Source organism: Salvia hispanica, chromosome 4, assembly GCF_029641045.1.
Source record: "Salvia hispanica isolate PSC_SH4W2 chromosome 4, Shi_PSC_v1, whole genome shotgun sequence".
Classification (NCBI taxonomy): domain Eukaryota; kingdom Viridiplantae; phylum Streptophyta; class Magnoliopsida; order Lamiales; family Lamiaceae; genus Salvia; species Salvia hispanica.
The window spans coordinates 49,742,957-49,765,981 of NC_142695.1; the positions used below are offsets into that span (position 1 = coordinate 49,742,957).

General features: G+C 36.0%; 6 protein-coding genes, 1 long non-coding RNA gene and 1 other non-coding gene across 10 annotated transcripts; 4 read left to right on the top strand and 4 right to left on the bottom strand.

Moving 5' to 3' along the window:
* Positions 1-63: 63 nt before the first annotated feature.
* On the bottom strand, positions 64-5,050 carry LOC125193523 (serine/threonine-protein phosphatase PP2A-2 catalytic subunit-like). Its single transcript, XM_048091340.2, has 11 exons — positions 4,699-5,050; positions 3,852-3,908; positions 3,452-3,535; positions 3,262-3,333; positions 2,826-2,897; positions 2,077-2,117; positions 1,473-1,539; positions 1,019-1,210; positions 835-924; positions 639-746; positions 64-516 (listed from the first exon to the last, which is right to left on the bottom strand). The coding sequence occupies exons 1-11, from the start codon at positions 4,789-4,791 to the stop codon at positions 451-453; spliced, it is 942 nt and encodes a 313-aa protein (XP_047947297.1). The 5' UTR covers positions 4,792-5,050; the 3' UTR covers positions 64-450.
* A 1,219-nt stretch (positions 5,051-6,269) lies between these two features.
* LOC148929372 (uncharacterized) lies at positions 6,270-7,006 on the top strand. The gene is made up of 2 exons (XR_016129047.1): positions 6,270-6,508; positions 6,669-7,006. It is a non-coding gene; the product is annotated as an uncharacterized LOC148929372 (long non-coding RNA).
* LOC125196819 (uncharacterized) lies at positions 6,399-12,654 on the bottom strand. Of its 3 annotated transcripts, none has more exons than XM_089057619.1 (13): positions 12,501-12,654; positions 10,971-11,175; positions 10,433-10,502; positions 10,040-10,236; positions 9,670-9,745; positions 9,246-9,329; positions 9,084-9,163; positions 7,839-7,965; positions 7,668-7,727; positions 7,516-7,566; positions 7,271-7,429; positions 6,997-7,129; positions 6,399-6,859 (listed from the first exon to the last, which is right to left on the bottom strand). In XM_089057619.1, exons 2-13 carry the CDS (start codon positions 11,132-11,134, stop codon positions 6,687-6,689), a joined length of 1,374 nt encoding a protein of 457 aa, XP_088913745.1. In that variant the 5' UTR covers positions 11,135-11,175; positions 12,501-12,654; the 3' UTR covers positions 6,399-6,686. The 3 variants fall into 3 exon arrangements, with proteins under 3 accessions (XP_088913745.1, XP_047951409.2, XP_047951411.2); XM_048095452.2 differs by lacking the exon at positions 12,501-12,654 and adding an exon at positions 12,068-12,406; XM_048095454.2 differs by lacking the exon at positions 12,501-12,654 and adding an exon at positions 11,927-12,058.
* An 816-nt stretch (positions 12,655-13,470) lies between these two features.
* Positions 13,471-14,538, bottom strand: LOC125197066 (non-specific lipid transfer protein GPI-anchored 14-like). The gene is made up of 3 exons (XM_048095764.2): positions 13,975-14,538; positions 13,818-13,910; positions 13,471-13,719 (listed from the first exon to the last, which is right to left on the bottom strand). The coding sequence occupies exons 1-3, from the start codon at positions 14,318-14,320 to the stop codon at positions 13,568-13,570; spliced, it is 591 nt and encodes a 196-aa protein (XP_047951721.1). The 5' UTR covers positions 14,321-14,538; the 3' UTR covers positions 13,471-13,567.
* Positions 14,539-17,876: 3,338 nt separating this feature from the next.
* LOC125195318 (uncharacterized) lies at positions 17,877-18,369 on the top strand. The gene has a single exon (XM_048093485.2). The coding sequence runs from the start codon at positions 17,967-17,969 to the stop codon at positions 18,309-18,311; it is 345 nt and encodes a 114-aa protein (XP_047949442.1). The 5' UTR covers positions 17,877-17,966; the 3' UTR covers positions 18,312-18,369.
* A 1,517-nt stretch (positions 18,370-19,886) lies between these two features.
* Positions 19,887-20,480, top strand: LOC148929373 (uncharacterized). The gene has a single exon (XM_089056821.1). It carries the CDS (start codon positions 19,887-19,889, stop codon positions 20,478-20,480), a length of 594 nt encoding a protein of 197 aa, XP_088912947.1.
* Positions 20,481-21,964: 1,484 nt separating this feature from the next.
* On the top strand, positions 21,965-22,607 carry LOC125193063 (Calcium-binding EF-hand family protein). The gene has a single exon (XM_048090776.2). It carries the CDS (start codon positions 22,030-22,032, stop codon positions 22,459-22,461), a length of 432 nt encoding a protein of 143 aa, XP_047946733.1. The 5' UTR covers positions 21,965-22,029; the 3' UTR covers positions 22,462-22,607.
* Positions 22,608-22,844: 237 nt separating this feature from the next.
* On the bottom strand, positions 22,845-22,926 carry TRNAS-GCU (transfer RNA serine (anticodon GCU)). The gene has a single exon. It is a non-coding gene; the product is annotated as a tRNA-Ser (tRNA).
* Between the last annotated feature and the right edge of the window lie 99 nt (positions 22,927-23,025).

The following is a 23,025-nucleotide window of genomic DNA, read 5'->3' on the forward strand; positions in this document are numbered from 1 at the left end:
AAAAGTAAATGAAGTACAGGATTAAACCAGACAGTACATATCAAGATTTCAATAGCATGAAGATTTGCAACCAACAAAATGAAAAGGATTAAATTGACAGATTGTGCAATAATTCCAACAACACACCTATCCTCCAAATGGCAGTGATTCAAAGATGAATATAAAAACAAAAGATAATTAAGAGTAGAAATGGGGAACATCACATCAAAAAAATTATAGAACATGATACACAGAAGCATCCCCTATTCCAACTTCCACACCTCTGGATCCTAAGAAAGGTTAGAATATAACTTGCAAGACTAGGACCCTCTCATCTTGCATGCATCTTCCCACTTGCACCAACTTCAAATAGGTGAATTACTTGAACCTCAAATCTCTCAGGTAACAACCATGCAAGCACCCCAAACTGACACATCATATAGCCGGAAGACGTGTTTACAAGTATCAGAGCTACAAGAAATAGTCGGGGGTCCTCCGAGTGACATCAGGTTCTCCTCTCCTTGGAGCTGGCTCAAACTATAGAGATAAAGTTCAAGGAACATCGTCAACTAACTGCTACATGAGCCAATTTGGAAACCTATTCTTGTGTTTTTCTTTTGGCTGAAAACGAACAGACTGCATGAGAATAGAGGCAAAACCTGGATAAATGTATGCTCCCTGCAATCATCAACTTCCAAAATGGATGCCATATTTCCACAGCGATAACAATAATTTGGTGCACTAAATATAGTGACAACCTTTTGTTCCTGCAGACAAAGCAAAATCAACAATGAAAATCCACAACTCATGGTAATATAGAAAGAAAAAGGGTCTAATATGAATTTGAATATTTACATGGGCCCAGTTATATCCTTCCATAACCAGTTGATGAGCTCTGGCAATTAGTTTTAAGCTGTTGCTGTGGTTGAACTGCTCTGATATGTCCTGGGGAAGAAGTAGGCATAATTGAAGAATTAATTAGTAAGTCAAAGTCCTCGTGGAAGAATAAAACTAGAACCATTATCAGGAAGAAGAATACCTGCCCAAAAGTGTATCCAGCACCACGGGGAGATATACCCCAACCACAACGATCATCGGGATCAGACCACAAAAGATCACACATAGGACCTTCATGTGGAACTTCTTGAACACGATCAAAGTTTCTTATATTGTCAAGGGTCTCAACTGACGGGGATAAACCACCATGGAGACAAAATATTTCGGATTCAACCTGCACAAAGATGACTTATCTCAGATTTAATTTAATAGCACGCACAATAAACCATACACCTAAAACAATCAAGTCCAATGTAAGAAACAGGAAACTGAACCTATAAACTACAATTGCAAGCCTGTACAATTCAGTCCTTAATAAACATCTGTGTAGGGTCAGTAAGAAATAAGACTCCAAAGAAACTGTTTACACCTCTGATAGCATACATGTCAATGAGAAACTTTGAAATAACAATATATGGAAGAGAGGATCTACGAACCAATGCGGTCAGGGGAAAATAATCAAACAGATCGGTGAATGTCTTCCAAACATTAGCATTTCCATACCTATAACAAAAGAGATAATTTAAAGGCATCAGTATTTATGTAGGATGTGAAGAACATGTGCATATCAGTAAAGCATCCTTGCCGTATCACAGATACTCGAATACATCCTTGCGAGACAATACATGGACAGAGATAATTTACAGAAAACTGGAGTCACTAATGCTTCTACTTGACCAATATATGTTAATATGAATTTCTTAACTGAAGTCCTCAGTAACTACTAAAAATTCACTTGCTCTAGCATACCTTCTGTTTGCATATGCAATATTTTATATGCAGATATTGATTACAGACAAGAATCCTAAGTAATAAAGTAACATAACAAAATTATGAAAATCATAAATCATACCACCTAAATCTATTAAAGAATCATATTGTGGTCTTTGGTAAGGAAAGTTTAACTCAACAGTAACACTAAGTGAGCCTTATTATTTTAAGCCTTGCCATATGTTTCTCAAGAAAGAAAATTTAAGTTATGATTAAACATTACTGAAACAACTTGGGAATAGATGAAAAAGGGTAACAAAAGAAACTCACTTGCGCAAACATTCATCATAAAAACCATATACTTGAGTGATCTGCACGGAGGAGAAAAAATAAATAGTAAGGCAATAGTAGACAAACATATTACTTTAAGGATAGCAATTACAGCAATGGGCAAGTAAATAAAACAACAATAGTTCTCCTGAATAGTTGAACAGAAAAATAAAGATTTAAAGTTCCTCAGATGAGAAAGAAGATAAAGAAATGTACAAAAGAGTCAATAAATTGAACACGCAAATCCATGGGACCAAATAAAGAAGTCCTCATACAAACAGCTAACTATAGTAACACAACACACCCAGGAAACAACAAATCCTGGATCTGTAGCATTAGCTCCAACAGAGAGGTCAGGCTGTCAGCAATCTCAAAGTATAAGACTGGATCAAAATTTTGCTTTAACAAATGCTAGTAGTCCTAATGCTACACAGAACATCATCTTCTAAATTTTTTCAGTACAATCACAATTTACCCCAAAAATAACTGTTAAAAGTTAGCTGCAGCACAAACAAAACTCATACACCATTCAAAATCAGCTGCACATACAATCAGAAAATAATATAATGTTTAACAGATTAAAATGCACATAGCAGTGACTGAAACACATAAATTTTATAGCATAAATGAGGTTTACATTCAATTGCCAACAATATAAACAAATTTGTAAAAAAGGAAACAGGTTCCAAGTACTGTAAATAACTAAATATATTAAAAAGGAACAGGAATGGCCAAAAACTAATCAATACCTGTCTACTTTCATGATTTCCTCTGAGTATAGTGATACGTTGAGGATAGCGCACTTTCAGAGCCACTAATAGCTGCAGAAAATAAGACTATAAGCACCTCTAAAAGATGTTTGGTAAAGCATTCGAAGCTGCACCACACAAGAGCATGAACGGTGTTATCGGAAGACACGTCAAAGAGAAGGGGGGAAAGAGTGTATAACACAAGTTGTAAGACACAAATCTCCTACAAAATATCGAACACCTATCACCTAAAATTCACAGATAATATCAAGATAATTCCAAAATCAGAGTCATTGGGCTCGTTCTTATAGTTATAATTCCCCCTTATTAATGCCCACGATCAAAGCTATCAATATAATTCATCCCACGTGAATAATATAAGCTGTAAGCAATATAGAAATCATTCCAAAATAGCATTAATAGGACTTGTTCTTACAGTGACAGTCTCCACCGAATAGTATCCACGATCAACATAATCTCCCATGAATAGATAATTTGTGTCTGGACACTGTCCATATGAAAAAAATGAAATTAATATGAGAAACTAGTCGAACATTAGCCAATACATTTTAACTGAAAGTTGAAGAAACTTAGAAGATAGCAAACTATCATGGCCAAAGTAATACCTTCCCTCCAATGCGGAATAGTTCAGCAAGATCATGAAATTGACCGTGAATATCACCACAAATTGTCACGGGGCTTTTCACTGGCTGCAGCGACAAAGAAAGCAATATAGCATCTCCAATTATTAAGTTTTCATATATATCCTCAAATTACCCAGATAAAAGGATTGAGCCACCTCACTGAAGGGCAGAGATCAAGTATCATTAACTATCCCACTTATACTAAGATATCAAATGTAAGAAAATAGTGAGACAAAATAAGAAACTGTATTTTTCCAAAGTAAAACAGTTTAGAGAGTAGGGGAACCCATAATATATCTAAAAATGTATATGTACGGTAAATGCATGTTAAATTGCTAATCAGGGCTAAACTAAACTCAACAACTAGAGAAAAACTTAATACCTGAACATTACTCTCCTCCATCAGTATCTCCTTAGCCTTCTCACATAAGGCCCTAACCTACATTCAGCATATAACCAACACTCAACCAACAAAATCCATTTCATCTCCAAGATAATTTGCTGAAAAAGATTCCAAGAATAAAACAGAACATTCGACATACATAAAGGAGAGATCATACAACAGGTCAAACCATCAGCAATATTGAGAACCACGCCACAAATTTTAAATTAAACTGCAAATGAGTTGACAAAGCTAGCAAGGTTGACCACTCAGAGGAGTGGCAAGAAAGATCATTTATTAGATGCTCATCAAATCTGAAACATCACAAGCATCTATACATTACGAAGTGGCCAACTTTTACATCGCCAAAGGAGGTGCAGTTAGTTCTTGCCTCAGCAAAAAGAGGTGCCGATAGTTCAAACTGAAGGGGAGTAGAGTAACTTATCAGTTACCAACTGGAGTAGCAGTTACTATTAGTTTCTAAGTATCAGGCAAACTGCTTAAATAAAGCTTCAGTCGGATGTTCTAACTACCTCCCACACTCTTTTCGGACCTCACCTCAACTACAGAGTCTCTAGCAAGTAGCAAGGCTCCTCACACTCTACCAGTTACGGTAAAAAAATCACTCAATAGAAAGCTCACAACCTCAATCTAGTCATTCCCAAGAAACCCTACACTAAAGTTATCAAATTTAAGAAATATAAAGAATAAGTATCCCCATACACCTCTAAACTTGTCGAATTCACCAATCGGTACAAATCTATCAGATCCATAAATTCCAGGCTTAAGCTAATCTAAACAGAAAATCAACAAGGGTCTCGGAAAATAAGAAATAAATGAAGAAAACCTCGGGCTCTGCTAAAGGCTTGCACTGGTTGAGCTGAGCAATCTGCTCGTCCAGATTCCCATGTGTGCTCTCCGCCACCAGATCCGCGCTCATCTTGCTTCTTCCTCCTTCCAGTTTCAGATCCACCCCGCGGCCTCCCCGCCACCAAAACTAGGCGCCTCGGGAAGATATGACTCCACCCTAGGGCAAAATTTAGGGAAGTGAAAAAGTGATAGGAGAAAGAAATACAGGATTCAGTGAATCTAGAGAGAGAAAGAAGTAGAAGAGGAGGAGCACGAGGACTCGCGAAGAGTGCGCGCGGATGAAGATGGTGGAAACCGAGGAAGGAAAATTATACTTTAAAAATGCTCGATTTTTAATCCATTTATTTATTCATTTTGAAATTTTTATGTTTTGAATTTTGATTTTGATAAATGGCTTTATTTGGATGTTTACTTTTCCATATTTGAACTTTTTTTCCTCCAAAAAAAAGATACGTTATTCAATTTGAAAAAAAATTGACCACCAATTAGTTCAAATTAAACCACCGAAGTCTTTCTTTATTAAATTTGGTCTTCTTTGTTCTTAATTAAAGAGATTGTTGTCTGTTGAGTAACTGTCTAGGTGAAGTGTGGATTTATCTTTTTTTACATTAATTATGTGTAGTGAATACTAATGAATTGATGTAAAATACCGAGTTTTCTGATTATGAGGCTTTTCCATGCTCTACAGAATGCAAGCAATAGATAAATTAAAATTTTCTATTTAGTTATCAAATACAGTAAAAGTTATTGACGCATTTTTTAATGCCTACATGAACTACAATGCAAAAATTAATCTTAGATTAATATCCACTTGAGAATGAAAGAGAGTGTTGAGTACAATTTAGAAATGCATTTATAATCAAACGGATTTATAAGTGAATTCAGTTAGTTTGGCCGGAAACACCATGATCCTCTTATGTAATCGAACTTATACCCGAAATAGTTAATTATTGCTTAATGGTCCGCTTACCAGCGGTTCGCGTACCGGTTAATCGATAATTGGTTAACCATTTAAATGCTCCTACTTCTTTATAATCTTTCTTTTCCACGCTTGTATCTCAAATATTCCGAGATTGAAAGATATGATAAGAAAAAAAATTAGGTGTGTTCTGTTTCGTCATGTATTGTAAGTAATACTTTATGCAAAATTAATATATTAAAAAATTGATTAGTTTTAGAATTAAAATCGATCATTTGAAAAGTTATAAATAAAAAATAGTAGTAATAATTATTTTTTTATTAATAGAAGTGATTCTTTTATGGGAAAAAAAAATGCATTGGTGCATTCAAATTTTTTTTAAAAAAAATGTCATTTTGTGATTTGAATTAATTACTAGCAGTATTTCAAAAGTGATACCACCAGTTTAGTGTACATTACTTGTAATGATGCTATTTTATTTACTGTCATTTACATATTTATATTCCTATTTCAACAGATCAGAAATATGGTCCCCTAAAACTAAAAAGACTCAGATATTTTCTGAAAAAAATGTGGTTCAAAATACCCTTGTAAAATTTGTGATCACAAATGCCCCTAAATTGTTTCCTTTGGAATTCAACAAGATACTTGTAGCTACCAATCCCGCCACACTACGTACCACAAAAAATCTCACTGGCTGTGCGAATAGAAGTCAGTAGAAACAAGCATACCAAACATTATCCACCACGTATAGCGAATTGAGTCGCTATCAGATCAAGAACTGGCGGCACGAAACCAACGATTCTGACAGCCAATGATATGCCTTAGGTATAAGCATCAGTTGTTCAGTGATACAACTTTGTACATGGTAAGTCAAACTAGACATTTGGAGCTATGTTTCCTTCTGCAGCAAAATTTGTCTGCCGTAGGCCAGTTCATGAACTAGAATTTGACATTCTAAGAGCTATTAGTTCAATCATACAACTTTGATTTCATGAACTGTGACACACCTGTGATTGACTTTTAAGAATGTATACATCTGTGAGCTATTCCAGTAGAGGAGCAATTAAGGGTGTTAAGGTCGGCTCAGGAAGCTTCATGCTAAGTGTCACTAGCACACCTACCAGTGCAGATATGGCTGGAACAAGCCCAAGCCCGTATCTGGTAATCGAAAGAGAGAATACAGGATTGCAGTTCCGCACTTCATCTGGAGTCGAGCCTGCACAACATGTAGGAACCTTAGCTCAAAGAAGCAGATGGCCTTGAATGAAATTTTTTTGTTTGAGTTTAAAGGATGTAACCGAAATAGGCATGTAAAACTATAAATTATTAGGAGTATCACGGAAATAAACTTACTTTGATACGACTCAAGAACAGATAATGCTACTCCACATATTATTTTGTCCAGAAAGCTCAGTGATCCATAAACAAAGGCACATCCATTGAGATCTCGACCAACTAGGAAGCTCTGCATGCTCACCCCTGACACCTGGTCATTCCATGAAGGTCATTGCTAAGAAATGTGCCAAAAATACACATAAAAAGAACTGACATATTCATGGAAATATATATGAACGCAACCACATTATAACTGTTTAATACTTAGTTATCAAATGAAAACTTTCCTTACCATCATCAAGGCATTTGCCACTCCAATCACTACTGATATAAGGTACATAAAATATTTCATGCTGCTTGGCAAAAAGAGGATGCCAACGCCAGAAATCATCCAAAGAAGCCCCCCAGCAGAGTACGAAACCTTCAACCGATGACTATTCCAGGCCATCTCCTATATAAAGAGCAAGCAATTGTGGAAAAAATGTTAAAGTGAAAAAATGAGATAGAAGTTTGTAGGTAATTTGGTTTCAAGTGAACCTGTAGGATGATTGATGTGACGAAGCTGCATACATAGATGACAGCAGGCACCTACGGGCACAAATATTGTACACGATTACAACACATTAAATATGCATGTTTCTCAAATATCTGACAGATTTATGTTATAAGAAAGCACTAAAATATTGTACCAAGGCTTTGGCAGATTGGTCCATCCTCAGCTCATTGACGACATAAAAAGCAAGAAATGCCTGAGTTACAAAGAAAAAAACCTACTGTATCAAATAAAGATATAGGTGAATTGATTGATTCAGACTATCTGGGATAATTGAGCAAAACAGCAAAGACAGTTGCATGCTAACCTGGGATACATTTGTGACTAGCCTTGTTAGCACATATACAAGTGCCACTTGGTGGTATAACAACTTTCGAAACCAGTATGTCCAAGAAATTCTGGTATATCCTTTTTCATGAGCTTCTCTTTTTAATCTGCACAAAGCCACCAACGGAATCCAACTTGAGCAAGTGTAACACACTAATTTTAGCATGATAAGCTTGAATTTTGGTATTCATTAAGAAATGCATAATGTTCAACCAGTTATAAATATTTCTAATCCGAATGGAAAATATCTTTCTTCCCTATCATTTCCTCATAGATAAGTTAAAACTACATTTCTTACAAGGGGATGTGAATAATGTAGTGATTCGATTCTTTCATCAAGGAGAAAAAGGATGACACACAGGAACAAACAACTTGTTCACGACCAGATTCTTAGTTGACTCCTCACACACCCATAAGTTCTACTCCTACTAGTTTGGGTTAGTACACCAATTACTTAAAAAGACCCAAGTTTCAAACTATAACTAACTGCAAGTCAAGGCTTAAAGATTTATTCATTTAGGCCGACATTAAATCCTATTGTTGAACATTTAAAACTGCAGTGCCATGCGGAAGGTAAGCCATGATTAGGACTGTTATATAAGTAAATCATTTATTACTGTTAGCATATAAGATTTCAAAAGATTGTACCCCAGCAGTTTCTGAAGTTCACAACATGCCCTCTGAAGATCCCAATATTTGGTGTAGCATCCAAAATAGAATATAAGTTTACATAAGTAAAGCCCGTAAAAATCACATTTGTAGTTTTTGTTCAAAGGATGAGGAAGTTGTCTCAATTTGTGATAGAAAGAAATGGCATGAAACTTGTTGTAATTTAACAAGGCCAGCAGTGCATGCTTAACATTAAAAATCAACTAGCAGATTGCAATAATAATGTTTATACATGGGACATAAGGTTGTATCGAGTACTGGAAAGGGGAAAAACTAAAAATCAAAAAATCAGGTAATGACGTAACATAATTCGTATATCATGTCTTACATTCTTACAAACTCCACTACAATGCCTATGAGTATGTAATTTCATCTTACTAAATTAACAATTTGGAGCATGCTTTACTGGCCACTTATGAGCATACAAACACCAGAATTCCAAGCTAGTAATCCCTTAATTGGATCACATAAGAAAATACACATTAAACTAACTAACAAAAAGGAAGCCAAACAATTTTCTCTAAGCATCATTATAAAACCAACATATATTACTTGCCTTGGCTCTGCAGTTCCGAGATGAAATATACCGACAAAGCAGCAACCAATGAAGATCGATGCATAAGCTATCCAGCGGTACTGAAAACATACAAAAGATACAATGAAATGAGAAAGCAGCCCAAGAGAAAACGACAAGAAAACAAACTATTAGTTTAAATACCTGATGCTCAACTTCAATAATGGTCCGTCTTGTGTCAAACTTGAATACCACAAAAGCAACAGCATATAGACTAAGGTTCGCAACCTTTACCAAAAGTGAAGTTAAGGAAATCAGAGAATATAAATCATGTACTAAAAGTTAATTCATGCGCACGCAATATACTCCCTCTGTCCCATTAAGCATGACTCCCTACTTTTAAGAAATATGCTTGATTAAGGGATAAAGTGAGATGGACCCACTTATTTAGAGTGCTTTAAAGTAGGAAGGGTGCATAAAGTGAGATGGACACACCAACTAAACCCCTAATTTTTCCCATATTGGGATTGGGCCGTTACAAATGGGAAAACCATAATGGAAGTGTGCCAAGCTTAATCGGATGGTGAGAGTACTAATATAATGGATGAAAGCATAGTAGAACTAGTACCATTGTAAAGGCATTGCGGCAACTGGTCATAACTACCCGGCTTGTTGAATTCAGGGTGATGCAGTTCACCATGGACCTACAACAAGAGCAGACTTGCAGCATTATCGACTAAAAATATGTAAGGAGAAGAACCATCAGTATAATTTGACTTGTTTTCATTAAATAATACTCCATTGGAGTACTAGTTTATTCCCTTTAACTCTCATGGGCCAAAAATCATAAATTACAATTTCACTCATACAGCCTAATTCGTAATGATCCATATGAAGTACATATACTAGTAAATGAAAGTGATTGGTTTCAGCATTTAATCCTATCACAGCAACAAGAACAACAAATTATTAGGAATACGATAAAAGGCTTCAATTACATGTGTGAAACTTGAGTGGCAGCCCAGCCAACATTGAAAATTGCTGCAAAGAGGCTATAACTGATGGTTTGTGCAGTAGACGAATAGGAACCTATAATTTTGCAAGGCATGCAACCACCGAAGACGGAAGAAAATGAAACAGCAACCAAAATAGATCCTGCGCCATGCCATATCTTGAAGCTCCCATACCTGTCTATCTATGAGAAACAGAAAACCAAATATCACCTTTCTACTCTCAAGTAACAAACCAATTCTCTCACACTACCATAGAGTTACACTTCAGAACAGAAACCTGACACTTCCGTAAGTTGATCGAGACGTAGTAATATCTTTATTACGTGGTATCAAAGCATAAAAGCATATTTTAACTTATACAATAACTTCTATACATACCAGTTCACCTGCAAATATGGTCATGAAGCCATCAGCAATTTGACCAGAGAGCATGACCATAGCAGCATCACTAAAAGAGAAAGCCAAGGCATAAATTTCAAACATGAGAAATCATCAAAATTACTAGTAAAACGAAAACAAACCTAACTACTATAAAATATAGAAGTCACTGTTCCTCTATCAAAGCCAACATGCCCTCCCTCCCCAACCCAATGAACAAGAAAAGGAGAAGAAAACATTTTCTAAAATCATATGCTGAAAAATATGGTTGCTTCTACAGAGAATGTAGTGGTGCAATCTCTGGATTTACTTTTGAGACCCAATGTTAATATAATTTCAGTTTATTCATGACAGAAACATTCGTTACAGATCACAACTATACCAAACTTCAACTTTGAGAACAAACAATACATGTTGACATTATAGATGACTACTTTGTTTTATGTGCCATCACTGGAAGGATAAAAGGAAACACAATTCTTCTAGTTTAGTAATATATTAAAGGAGAAGAACAGAGAGTAATAAACAATGTTCAAACCTTGGGGGAAGTCCGATATCGGTCAAAAACACTAAGAGATATGTAAACCAACATGCAGATGTTACATCATTCAACATATGTCCCACCCCATAGAAGAAGATGGACCATCTTTTGACAGGCCTGATGCATGAATCATCATCATCATCCGTTGAGCCCCGAGTCATGCTGTTTTAGAAGTCTCAAGTTTTTCTTAGTTGGTTAGTTCCTGCAAGTTATACCCATTTAGTCATTGTGAACACAAGAAACCGTTTGATGTTGTGAAGTAATTAAATACTCGAAACACACCATACACTCTTAATATTGCAGATTATGTTCTTAAGTCTAGATTGCCCTTCGTGATCAAAACCTACTAGTGTAAAGTAGTAGAGAGCCTTATAAAAGAACAGGCTATATCCTACTGAGCATTCTGTAAAAGGTTGGGCTATGGCTCTGATTCTTCATGAACCATAATTTTATAATAGCTTCATTGTGCAAAACTTATCAGTGTATGGATGGAATTAAATTCTTTAATCCTTTCAGAAAATAAGGGGAAAAAGAAAGGTGATGGGAAAATGAAATCTTCTCAAATTAATAGAATGTAAACTGCAGGGTTTATGCCAGTAATAATCATACGCAATGCCTTTCTATATGGAAACTTCCATTCAGAATCTTAAAACTAGTATTTTCTTGAAGCTAGATTGGTACAATGCTTCAAGTAAATCTCCATTTTCACATACTAGAATGCTGATTGGGTAATATTTAGAGCAGAATCACCTAATCCGACCTTAAAGCAGAACAAAATAACACATACAGTAAACAAATTCACACGTAGATAAAGAATTCGGTGGTTTCAGTGGGTCTTCACTCTTCACCTATATCAACAGCTTCGTTTTGGAGAAATCAGTGTACGAAAACATAACTTGAGAACAAATACCGCGCGCGCGAGAGAGAGAGAGAAATAGGGAAAGTTAATTTACTGCGTGCGGTTGCATTGAAAACCTTCATCAACCAACCATCGTGAAAAAACTCAGAAAGAGGTGTAGATAAAACACAAGGCGCAGTAAAGCTCTAGGGTGTAGCAAATTTCAATTATCTAATGTCGCAGTTCGATTTCATACCTCTCTGTGATTTGAGCAACACAGACATTAATTGAATTGTGGAAATAATGATCAGAGGGTAAGGCTCGAGGAAGAGAGGAGATTTTTTTATGATTGTAGGTTTTCACTGGTCTAGTAGGTGACGCAGATGCCTGCTTTCTTCTCCTTCCTTCCTTCTTTGATTCTTTGAATGTATCGAATTACGATGACGCGCCATTCGCCACCTCTTGCATTATGTACGTTGGGAACACAAATAAGGAACCGTGTCAAAAGACAATATTATCCCTACACACTTTTTTTATGTCATCTGATTCATCAAAATATAATCAGCCCATATAATTTTGGGAATTCAATTGCAGTCTAAAGTGAAGGAATGAGAATATTTTTTAAAATTAATTTTTATATGTGTACAAAAATAGGTGTGTTTGAGTTATAGGGAGTGAATGAGGTCTACTTTCGTCTTTCCACAAGATGATAAGATTTGCAGAAGTTGATGCAGTCTGGAAATTGATTGCATGCTTTGTTTGTTGCAAGTTTGCAACATGGCTCGCTTAGGAAATCGGCGGCCCTCACTTTGAGCCAATCATCAAGTGGTCAAATGCAACAATTTTTTTATTCAATTTACGTACGTATAAAGTAATACCAGAATCAAAACTTTTGGTTGCTGATGCACAACTTACTTGCTATTTACAGAAATAGATGAAAGTGAAACTATAGATTTGGTATTTGGAATGTTTTAACATTCGAAACGGAACAAAAGAGGAATGAATATTTTAAAGTAGGCCATACCGCAAAAGCAGTTGAATCTGGCGCCATACAAAATGCAATCCAAAGATAGTTACGTTTAGACAACACAAAATCTAACCATTCGATATAACTAAAAAGATATAAGTAGATAAATAAAATATGGATAAGAGTTGGAATCTCAAGATAAAGAGATAGAACCCCTGATCTATGAACTGGAGTAGATGGCTCAAGAAATTTTAGATACATTATCAAGAAAGCGATGGCTACATTTTCAGTGACATTATTGATATGTAGATTGTGAAAGGTGAAGACACAAATACGCTGGAGGATCTCGTGGGGTCATCGAGATTGACCCCACCACCAGCCATGTGAGCCGGACAATTCCATCAAATTTGGTCTTTCAAGTTGCAGCATCCACCACCCCACTGAGAATGCATGCATTCGAGCTTTGCACCACAATGAGTAGCAATTTTATATCGTTTTCTTTGTGAATTTTGTTCTTTCCAATCCAATTATTGATTATGTAGGTAGAAATTAACTGTTTAATCAAATTATTTATTTGTAAAACAGAGACCTGTTTTCTTTTTTGTTTTGGGGTATCAATTCAACTCCAGTTGGTTTTTTGCCTCACTTCTAATTATTCATGGTGCTTAAATAAACATGTTTCCCTAAAATAATTTAGAAAATGTATATTTGTATAAAGAGATATTCAATACTACACCACAAGACACTGAATGTTTGAGTACATATTAGAAGAAACTGAATTTGAAATCCTCAAATTTTCACAGACCACAAAAACAAGACTCCAGCAAATATTTTGAGTCCATTAGATCCCTTCCCATTTGCAGAAGCAGAATCATCATCATCATTTTGCTGCTCAACACTGCTTCCTGGAGTTGTAATATCTGATGGAGCGGCAGGCTTCACTATTGAACAAATAAATTACCAGAAATATCAGTCACAAATGAATCTTCTAGTACTAGTAGGAGTATAATTTATCAGGGTACATATATGATATATATACCATTATCGTTAGGACCTTGAGCAACATGGGTACCATTGCCGGATTCGTAAAATATCTGAGCATCTGGTGAATCTGGTGCCAGCCCTAGCAGAGCTGCATCATAACAATATTTCAAATTGTCTATTTATTAATTTATGCACTAAATTGCATACATTACCAGGGCACTGAGAAATGTTGGTTGGTGCATTGCAAGCCTGGGGAAGGCCTAGAGCAAGAGTGAGATTGATATTGAGCCCTAAATCTGGATCATTTCTATCTAGAATGATCACACACACACACTTTTTGTTGGTGTTCAACACCTGTTTGAGGCCGCTGCAGCAATCCGGCGTGGGGGATTTTGCCGTTCCTCCTACATAAGGGAGACAAGTTGCGAGTCCCACTACTGATTCTGCACACTCTTCTCTCTCCTTTGAATCATGATCATCACATGATGCAAAGGCTATTAGCATTGCTGCTAAGGCCAGTACCAATGGAAGTCTTATGTTGATGCTACAGCAATCCATGAGAGAGATTGTGGTAAAGGTGTTGGAAGGGATGACTAAATGTTGAAGAAAGGTATGGAATGATAGGATTTTAAGCTTTAACTTTTGAAGGGATGGCTAAATTTTCAACAAAGGTGGAAAGTAATTGGTACTGGCCTTGTTCAATCATTGGTCTTGTAATGCAAATTAGCAATGTTTGCTTTAGCTTTCAACCGTTGGAATAAAGCAATCAAGAGGAAATTTAGCAAGAAGAGTTAAGCCAAGAAAAGAAAATATCAAGAATTACTTAATAGTCTATACATACTGAAGTGAGATACACGAAAATTATCCAAGTATGGAGTAGTACAATGTAGGAGTACTAGTTTAGCTGCTTTTACCATTTTTCACATTTCTATTATATTTAATCTTTATTATGGTACGAGAACAAACTTCATGCTCGAGCCGGATGTGTTGTCAAAAGTGAAAAGACATGAATGATAATGTTCAAAATTACATACTATGAAAGACTCATATGCAAGGGCGATGCTAGCTCATTGCTAGGAGGGGCAAATGCCCCACCTTAATTTTGCTCATTGCTAGGAGGGGCAAAGGTCCATGTATATGTATATAACATATACTAATTTCATGGGTAGTGATAAAATGCAAACTTATGTATTTTACAAACACAAAACTCATCAACACAGCTTCAACATTGATATAATATCAACACGGTGTAAAATTTCAAGATTTTAATGTCAACACAGTATCAACACAACATCAATCATTGACTACTGTTGAAATTTTGTTGACATTATCCTGTTGATGTTTTTTTATGATCTGTTGACATTTTTCAATGGTCTAAATCATAATTTTGAGTTTGTACAATATTTAGAGTTTTCATTTGATCACATCCCCTAATTTCATTTATATTAATTCATTCACTAAATGCCCAAAATTCTTAAAATTCTCTCATGTTATATATTTGTCATTTTCAACATAATTTTTCGGCTCTTGCCCTACACGTGTGAAGGGATTTATTATGTTACCTAATATCGGTAAGATCTTAGCATCAACAAAATTAGTAGAACCCCTCATATTGATATAGTCATGCAATGACCCGTTTGTCTACGTTGTAGTAAAAGTTATTGTCGTTTATCAACAACAACTTGAACCTCTCCGTTTCAGTTTTTCATCAAACCAAATTGGTCGAAATCAATTTTAGTGATCCATGCTCTTTCGGTTGTTTATTTGATATTTTAAGCATTAGACAGTTGGGCTATGCCCCCTAAGGCCCTACTGAATATAAAGAAAATTGGCTAGGGCTTGATTTGAAGTTTAAGATTGGGCTTGTGCTGAGTGTATATTCTCTGTCAAAATTGGAGAATTGGGCTTCACGGCAAAAAATAACAAGTTCATACAAATTTTGTTCGTCTTGTAAATTAAAAATTATAGTTGGAAACCGTATAAACTTTGGATTTGCTCACAATTATCCAATGGAAGAATATTTCCGGTAGCATAACTGCAATATATTATTGATATTTTTCATTTAAATAATGTTATTTTATTTGTAAGTACACCAAACAAGACATTATTTAATCATCAGTTGCGACGTCCATGTATGATTTCACAGCTAGTTATTCAGATGCATTTTTACCTAAAAAACCATTATGGAATAATTTCAAAGAGATCCAAACTTTATGGTGTTAATCTTTTAGTTGATAATATAGATTTAGACATTTAGTTTACTGGTTATAGACTCCTGGCTTGGATATATTATATGATACTAAAAATTTTATGTAGAGGTGTATATTACATTTTACAATGTAAACTAAAAACATGTACTACTAATGCTAAAATCAATAGGAAATGACATACTGTATAAGTTTCAGTATAATTAACGTAGAAATGATTACTTGAGATTGAGATCTCTCTTCATATCAAAGCACAAACACAACAAAAGAAGTGGGACACGTTTGATTAGCTTATTATTAATAGGAAACATACTACTATTACATGTATATCAGGAAGGATTGGTGAATGAGAAAAAAAAAACACCATTTTGTTGGTACGAACTTTGACTATAAGGAGTAGTAACAAATCCTTAATACAATCTGCAGATCTGCTTGAAATGTGGAGTTAGGTGTGATGTGAAGAAGTCACTCTAATTAATTATCAATTATTATCATGAACTCGCTCTAATTAATCATCAATTATTATCATAATCACAAACTTTATGGCCTACATTATTTTAAACCAAATTACTAGTCTCATTTCAAGAATCGTACACTTATATTTGTCCACACCTTCTCCTCTCAACAAAAATAATTGCCCACAATTTCTTAGTTTGTCTTTAATCCATCATCCATGTGCCCTCCTCAACCATCTGATCCTTATGTCTCTATGTATTAAAGATTAAATTGGTGGAGCCCCCGAAGCATACAAGGAAACTGCGAGCTTGTGTATGTTTTTTTTAGTTAAATACTGCATTACGAACTCTAGCTTTTATGCAAGCAAAGGTTGGCGGGAACAACGAGATCTGGTCTTGGTCGGTGACACTGACACGTGTAATGCATAGAGCAGTCATTGGCCGAGTATACTGTATAAAATTATAGTAGTAATATACAGAGTAGATATTAAAGCACAAACATTTTCGCCGGCCATTACGAATTTTCCTTACTTTTATTATGTACTTCGTATGTCGTTCAAAGGAAGGAGAATCCTAGAAATTATAAAGCCATCCAAAAGCAAATTGACTAACCCCAAATTCACGCCCAAATTCTTCGTTTAGGAGAAAATCGATCATCTTTATTTATTATTTATTTTACATCTATGTATACAACAGTCACTTTAATTTAGCAAGTTTTTTTTCCGACTAAAGTGATATCTCTACAATCCTGAAAGAAGAACACAAAACTCGATTAAGCATTTAAATCCCCATTTTAACTATTTTAAAAGGTTTAATCTATTAAGAACAATGAAAATATGCACTATATATATCTATACATTTCGCAATAAAAATAGTACTCCCGTCTGTTCGATTTGTAAGATTATATCTCAAGAATAAATATGTATTGTATTTGGTTTATGAGATTAAATTTCACAACTTAATTCTAAATGGATAATCATGTAATAGTTAGAGATAGTCCATTCTTCCAACTAAAATAATCTCACAGCTTAATCCTTAATGGATTACTATTTCATAATCGAAAGACGGCCTATTATAATTGATTGCAAACATCTATTATATATCTTCTTTAATCTTTATATATAAAAGGCTAGAAATATCTTACTTATTTGCTTATCTGCATTACCATAAATACAAGAACTGTCATTAGTTTTACAAATGACTTAAAAATCTATAACTTAAAGAAATGAATAAATTATAGAAGAGATCAAACCTTGATTCGTATGCTGTGTAAAATAAAGAAAGTGAATAAACGAAATTTGGTTGTCAATATCATGCAGTATCATTAATAAAATACAGACGCACATCCCATATATACACACTAATGCCACTTAGAAAGAAATTAGTAACAGAATCCACAAACCGATTTGGCGAAAGCTTCTTAATAACAAAACCTTAATCTCCCGCCTACGCCTACCCGACTCTCCTCTCTATATAAAGTACTCCATAAACCACCAAATCTGAAGCACAGGCACCGCAAAATTAAAAACACTAATTCCAATCATGTCAAAGGGCTACAGCCACACTCAGGCGCCTCAAGTCCACCTGTGTTTCATCCTGGTCATACTCTCCATGTTCCTCGGAATCACGTGGTATATCAACTACGAGTCCATCTTCCAACCACTCTTCCACCAGATCAAACTGTTCCTCATAGTGTCGCCGCTCCTCCTCCTCCTCACCCTGCATTTGTTCACCGCCTTCAACGCCTCCTTTTCCTCTCGCCCACTGCCGGAGCAGAACCGCGCCGGCGGCACGCCCTGGGGGCTCGGCCTGCTCCTCTTCCTCCTCTTCCTCATGATTTCTTATCACTCCGATTTCCAAGACCGCTTGTTTCCACTTCTTAGTTGATTAGACAAGGTTTAGACCACCTTGTTACAATGTGTATTTTGTACATCTTCTTTCAGTTTTCTATGGAATAAAAATACGCAAACTATTGTGATTCCATTTATTGTGCGTATTTTATTTTGAATTAACTCGTTACAAACATAAAATTAAACCAATGTTATTAACTGCTCTTTTTCTTAACTTATTCTACTTACAATTTCCAACTTATTTATTGACGATCAACATTACTTTGTGTCTCACTAGTCTGAGTCTCTAGCAGCTCTGTAGGTTTTTTAATTTGTTATAAGAAATAAGTATATGTGGACTCTTTTTTAGATGAATATATGAATATAATTTTACTATTGGAATCGATTTTGATGCCGATCTCCTTGTAAATATCGAATTAGATCGAAGACAAGGGTATATATCGACTAATATACACCTACTTGCAATTTCAGCTAATAAGTTTGTCAGATTTGAGAATCTGTTTGATTATTTATTCAAGGTAAAAACTTGCTTGCATCTATCATAGTTATTTTTAATTATAGCTAGGATTCAGTTACAATTATAGAATTAATGCGTCCCATATATTCGGGATGTAAATATGGAGTAGTATAGCCGGGATTTTTTCATTGAGGGGAAATAATAAACTCAGGGTAAAGTTCGTGATATTATTTATCAATTTCAAAGTTCATGGGAAAAACTCAACTTTTTGAAAGTTCTATGATATTAAGTGTCAATAGTCCATTTTTAAAAAGTCAAATACAATCTTAAAAGTCTGCACATGTCAACTACACTTATAAGGAACTCAATCCGAAGTTCCGAACCCAATCTTAAATTATCAAATTCATAATAATGGACCAATTTGACATGAACACAAATCTAATTAAATTTGACTAATTTCGTATGTGTTCGTGTTATATTTTCGTGTAAAATTGTCAACCTTTCACCAAATCATAAAAAATTACAAAGTATCATACTCCCTCCATCCCATATGAATGTACACTCTTTTTTTTTTGTGCATCATGACAAGAATATATATTTTCTGAATTTGAAAATCTTTTTTTTAAGGAGGTGAGACTCATTATCCACTAATAATAATTTAATTATTTTTTTCAATTTCTCTTTTTATTTTATCAGGTAAGTATTAAAATTTGTGTTCAAGCGTATATTATTGTAGAAAAGAGTGAGTATTATAAATGTTGAATATACTGCAGAATAATCTAGAAGATATGAAGAGACCATAATGAAGATTTGTAGAATCAGCTATTTTAGGAGCTATTTTAGGAGTATTATTTTCTTTATTTTCTTCCATTGTAAATACATCTCCTACTCCCATATAATGAGGAGATTAGCGTGTAATTCATCATTCAAAAATAAATGAAATCCCAATTCAGTAGAATCAACATGGTATCAAGAGCAGTTTTCGATCCTCAATAAGAAAAAGAGGAATCTCGAACTCAGAAAAAATTCATTTTCGTTCATACCATTCTCAAACCTTTCAGCCGAGATCAGGGCAAACATTCATCCCTGTTTCTCAACCTTCAACCTACAAAACCTTAGCCAAAATCAAGTCAGTAGCCCAAACATTCTAAAAAAATGGCCAAAACTGTCGAACAGATCCATCTAGGCATCAAACTCGATGGAACCAACTTCCCAACCTGGTCAAAACTCATGCGAATCAACATAGGTAGCCGAGAGAAACTCCACCACATCGAAGGGCAGGAGGATCCACCAAAGAACGACGATCCAAAGTTCAAAGTGTGGCAAGCTGCAGATTTCACCGTGTTTTCGTGGATTATCCAGAACATGGAACCACGACTTGTCACACAATTTTCCCAACACCAAACGACGAAAGCCCTATGGAAGAGCCACATCACTACGTTTGGAGTACGGGAAAATCCGATGCAAGTGTACGATCTGGACACTAAATCGGGCAAAGTGGTTCAAGGGAACCGGACTCTTGGAGAATACAGGACGGATCTCCAAGACTTGTGGGTGAATATTGAATCCCGCAAGCCCTGTCCGTATACCTGTTGCGAAAAAGGGCCAGTTATATACTACAAAGAAAATGAGACCAAGAAGTTGTACCAATTTTTGAGGGGATTGGACGACCGCTATGACGGACTCTGTCGGGAATTGCTGAAGGAGACACTGGAGCCGACTGCCGAGTCAGCTTTAAGCAGTCTCTAAAAGCTTGGTTCAGGAGGTTCACTAAGGCGATGAAGAAATATGACTACTGTCAGCGCTGTGCTGATCATACACTGTTTACCAAGAGGAATGGAGAAAAAATTACGTGCTTGATAATTTATGTTGATGATATGATTATCACTGGAGATGATTTGGAGGAGATAGAAAGGTTGAAAGTAAATTTGGCTTCAGAATTCGAGATGAAAGACTTGGTAAACCTGAAGTACTTCCTGGGATTTGAAGTATTAAGATCACCACAAGGCATCTTCATCAACTAGAAGAAGTACATCTTGGATCTACTGGCAGAGGCAGGGATGATAGACTGCAAGTCTGCAGAAACCCCCATAGCTCAGAATCATGGCCTTCAGATAACCAAAGGAGCACCTTTGGCGGATCACGGAAGATATCAACATCTAGTTGGGAAGTTGATCTACTTGTCACATACCAGACCAGATATAGCATATGCTGTGAGTATGGTAAATCAATTCATGCACCGGCCACAAGTTGACCATCTTGAGGCAGCAGTGAGAATCGTGAGATATTTGAAGGGATTCTTTGATCACGGAATTATGTTCAGAAAAAATAACAACTTGGAAATTCATGGCTACACAGATGCGGACTGGGCAGAAAATCCGATTGATAGATGATCCACAACTGGATATTTCACCTTTGTCGGTGGAAATTTAGTTACTTGGAAGAACAAGAAACAAAAGGTAGTTGCATTATCTAGTGCAGAAGTAGAGAAATTAAAAGTGGATTAACTGAAGTCTTATGGTTGAGAAGACTAATGAAAGAACTAGGATTGGTGTCACAGAAGACTTGTCAACTCTTTTGCGACAATAAAGCAGCGATTAGTATTTCAGAAAATCCAGTTCAACACGACAGAACCAAGTACGTAGAAGCTGATCGACATTTCATTAAAGAAAATATCTAAGCTGGAATTGTGCCATTCCCATTCGTGAAATCTAAAGATCAACTTGCAGACATCCTAATGAAAGCAGTGGGCACCAAAAATTTTCTGAATGTTCTTAGCAAGTTAAGTATTGGGAATCCCGTCACTTAACTTGATGGGGAGTGTTGAATATACTGCAGAATAATCTAGAAAATATGAAGAGATCATGATAAAGATTTGTAGAATCAGCTATTTTAAGAGTATTATCTTTTTTATTTTCTTCCATTGTAAATATATCTCCTACTCCTGTATAATTAAAGATTCATCATTCAGAAATAAATAAAATCCCAAATTCAGTAGAATCAACAATAAAGACTACTATCGTACTTATCCACCACCAATCGGTCCAAACCACTGAAATTAAAGTACTCTATAATTTATTCGATGCCCCCTAAATGAAGAAAATAAGAATATTCTTAATTATAACAACCGACTGAAACACGTGCCTGAAATCCACGAACAGAACTCCAGCAATCCCACGGTCCAAATTCAACGGTGTCCCCATATTCACCCAATCCCTTTCTACAAAGTAAAATATCCTCAAATTGAAACACACACAACACACACTAAACCCAAAAAAAAAATCCAATCAAATCAGGCATGGGCGTGGTGATAATCGACGGCACGACGGTGAAGGCGTTCGTGAACGACGAGGCGCATTTCCAGAAGAGCATGGACGAGGCGTTCGCGTCGCTGGACGCCAACCACGACGGCGTGCTGTCGCGGTCGGAGCTCCGGCGCGCCTTCGAGTCGATGCGGCTGATCGAGACCGACTTCGGCGTGGACGTGGCGACGCCGCCGGAGGAGCTGACGAAGCTCTACGATTCCATCTTCGCCAAGTTCGACTGCGACAACAGCGGCACCGTGGACCAGAAGGAGTTCAGGGATGAGATCAGGAACATCATGCTCGCCATCGCCGAGGGGCTCGGCTCCAACCCCATCCAGATGGCGCTCGAGGACGGCGATAAGAATCTCCTCAAGCAGGCCGCCGATCTCGAGGCTTCCAAGATCAAGACTGCTAAGGTTGACTGATGCTTTTAAGATTTCAAATTGAAATTACTAGTAGTAATAAGTTTGTTGAGACAATCAAAATTCGCTTTTTCTCTTTCTCTGCCAACTGTGTTTGGTGCTGAGGTTTCCTTGTAATATACACAATGGAATTTTATTGTCTTCAGTCATTTGTGGAGTATGATTTTGTATTTTCACACTACATATTTGGGGATGATTTCGTCAACCAAATAGTATTGTTCTTTTCACGGACATAATTAGGATCACAAGTTAATAATTAAAAAAAAAAAAAAAAAAAGTGGAGTAGCAACCTAGAGCGGTTTAGGGTAATCTATCTAAAAACTGAAAATTGGGGAAATTTGATAAAATGGTGAAAATGGTCGACAAAGGAAAAGCCAAAAATTATACGACGCCTGAGAGATTCGAACTCTCGCGGGGAAACCCCATGTACTTAGCAGGCACACGCCTTAACCACTCGGCCAAAGCGTCTTTGATGTCTTTCATATGTTAGGATTTCTTATTGAACGTGAGACCATGAATTGAACTCTATGAGTTCTAGGTCACTTTTTGGTAATAGATCATCATATT

Coding starts and splice junctions, on each gene's coding strand:
- LOC148929373 (XM_089056821.1), top strand. CDS start 19,887: ATGGCCAAAACTGTCGAACAGATCCATCTAGGCATCAAACTCGATGGA.
- LOC125193523 (XM_048091340.2), bottom strand. CDS start 4,791: ATGAGCGCGGATCTGGTGGCGGAGAGCACACATGGGAATCTGGACGAG. Junction 3,536..3,851: donor TGGAGGAGAGTAATGTTCAG/GTATTAAGTTTT, acceptor TTGTCGCTGCAG/CCAGTGAAAAGCCCCGTGAC. Junction 2,118..2,825: donor GAAATCATGAAAGTAGACAG/GTATTGATTAGT, acceptor TCCTCCGTGCAG/ATCACTCAAGTATATGGTTT.
- LOC125196819 (XM_089057619.1), bottom strand. CDS start 11,134: ATGACTCGGGGCTCAACGGATGATGATGATGATTCATGCATCAGGCCT. Junction 10,237..10,432: donor CCATATTTGCAGGTGAACTG/GTATGTATAGAA, acceptor TGTTTCTCATAG/ATAGACAGGTATGGGAGCTT. Junction 7,130..7,270: donor TGGCAAATGCCTTGATGATG/GTAAGGAAAGTT, acceptor TGGAATGACCAG/GTGTCAGGGGTGAGCATGCA.
- LOC125193063 (XM_048090776.2), top strand. CDS start 22,030: ATGGGCGTGGTGATAATCGACGGCACGACGGTGAAGGCGTTCGTGAAC.
- LOC125197066 (XM_048095764.2), bottom strand. CDS start 14,320: ATGGATTGCTGTAGCATCAACATAAGACTTCCATTGGTACTGGCCTTA. Junction 13,911..13,974: donor CAACATTTCTCAGTGCCCTG/GTAATGTATGCA, acceptor GTTATGATGCAG/CTCTGCTAGGGCTGGCACCA. Junction 13,720..13,817: donor TCAAGGTCCTAACGATAATG/GTATATATATCA, acceptor TTTGTTCAATAG/TGAAGCCTGCCGCTCCATCA.
- LOC125195318 (XM_048093485.2), top strand. CDS start 17,967: ATGTCAAAGGGCTACAGCCACACTCAGGCGCCTCAAGTCCACCTGTGT.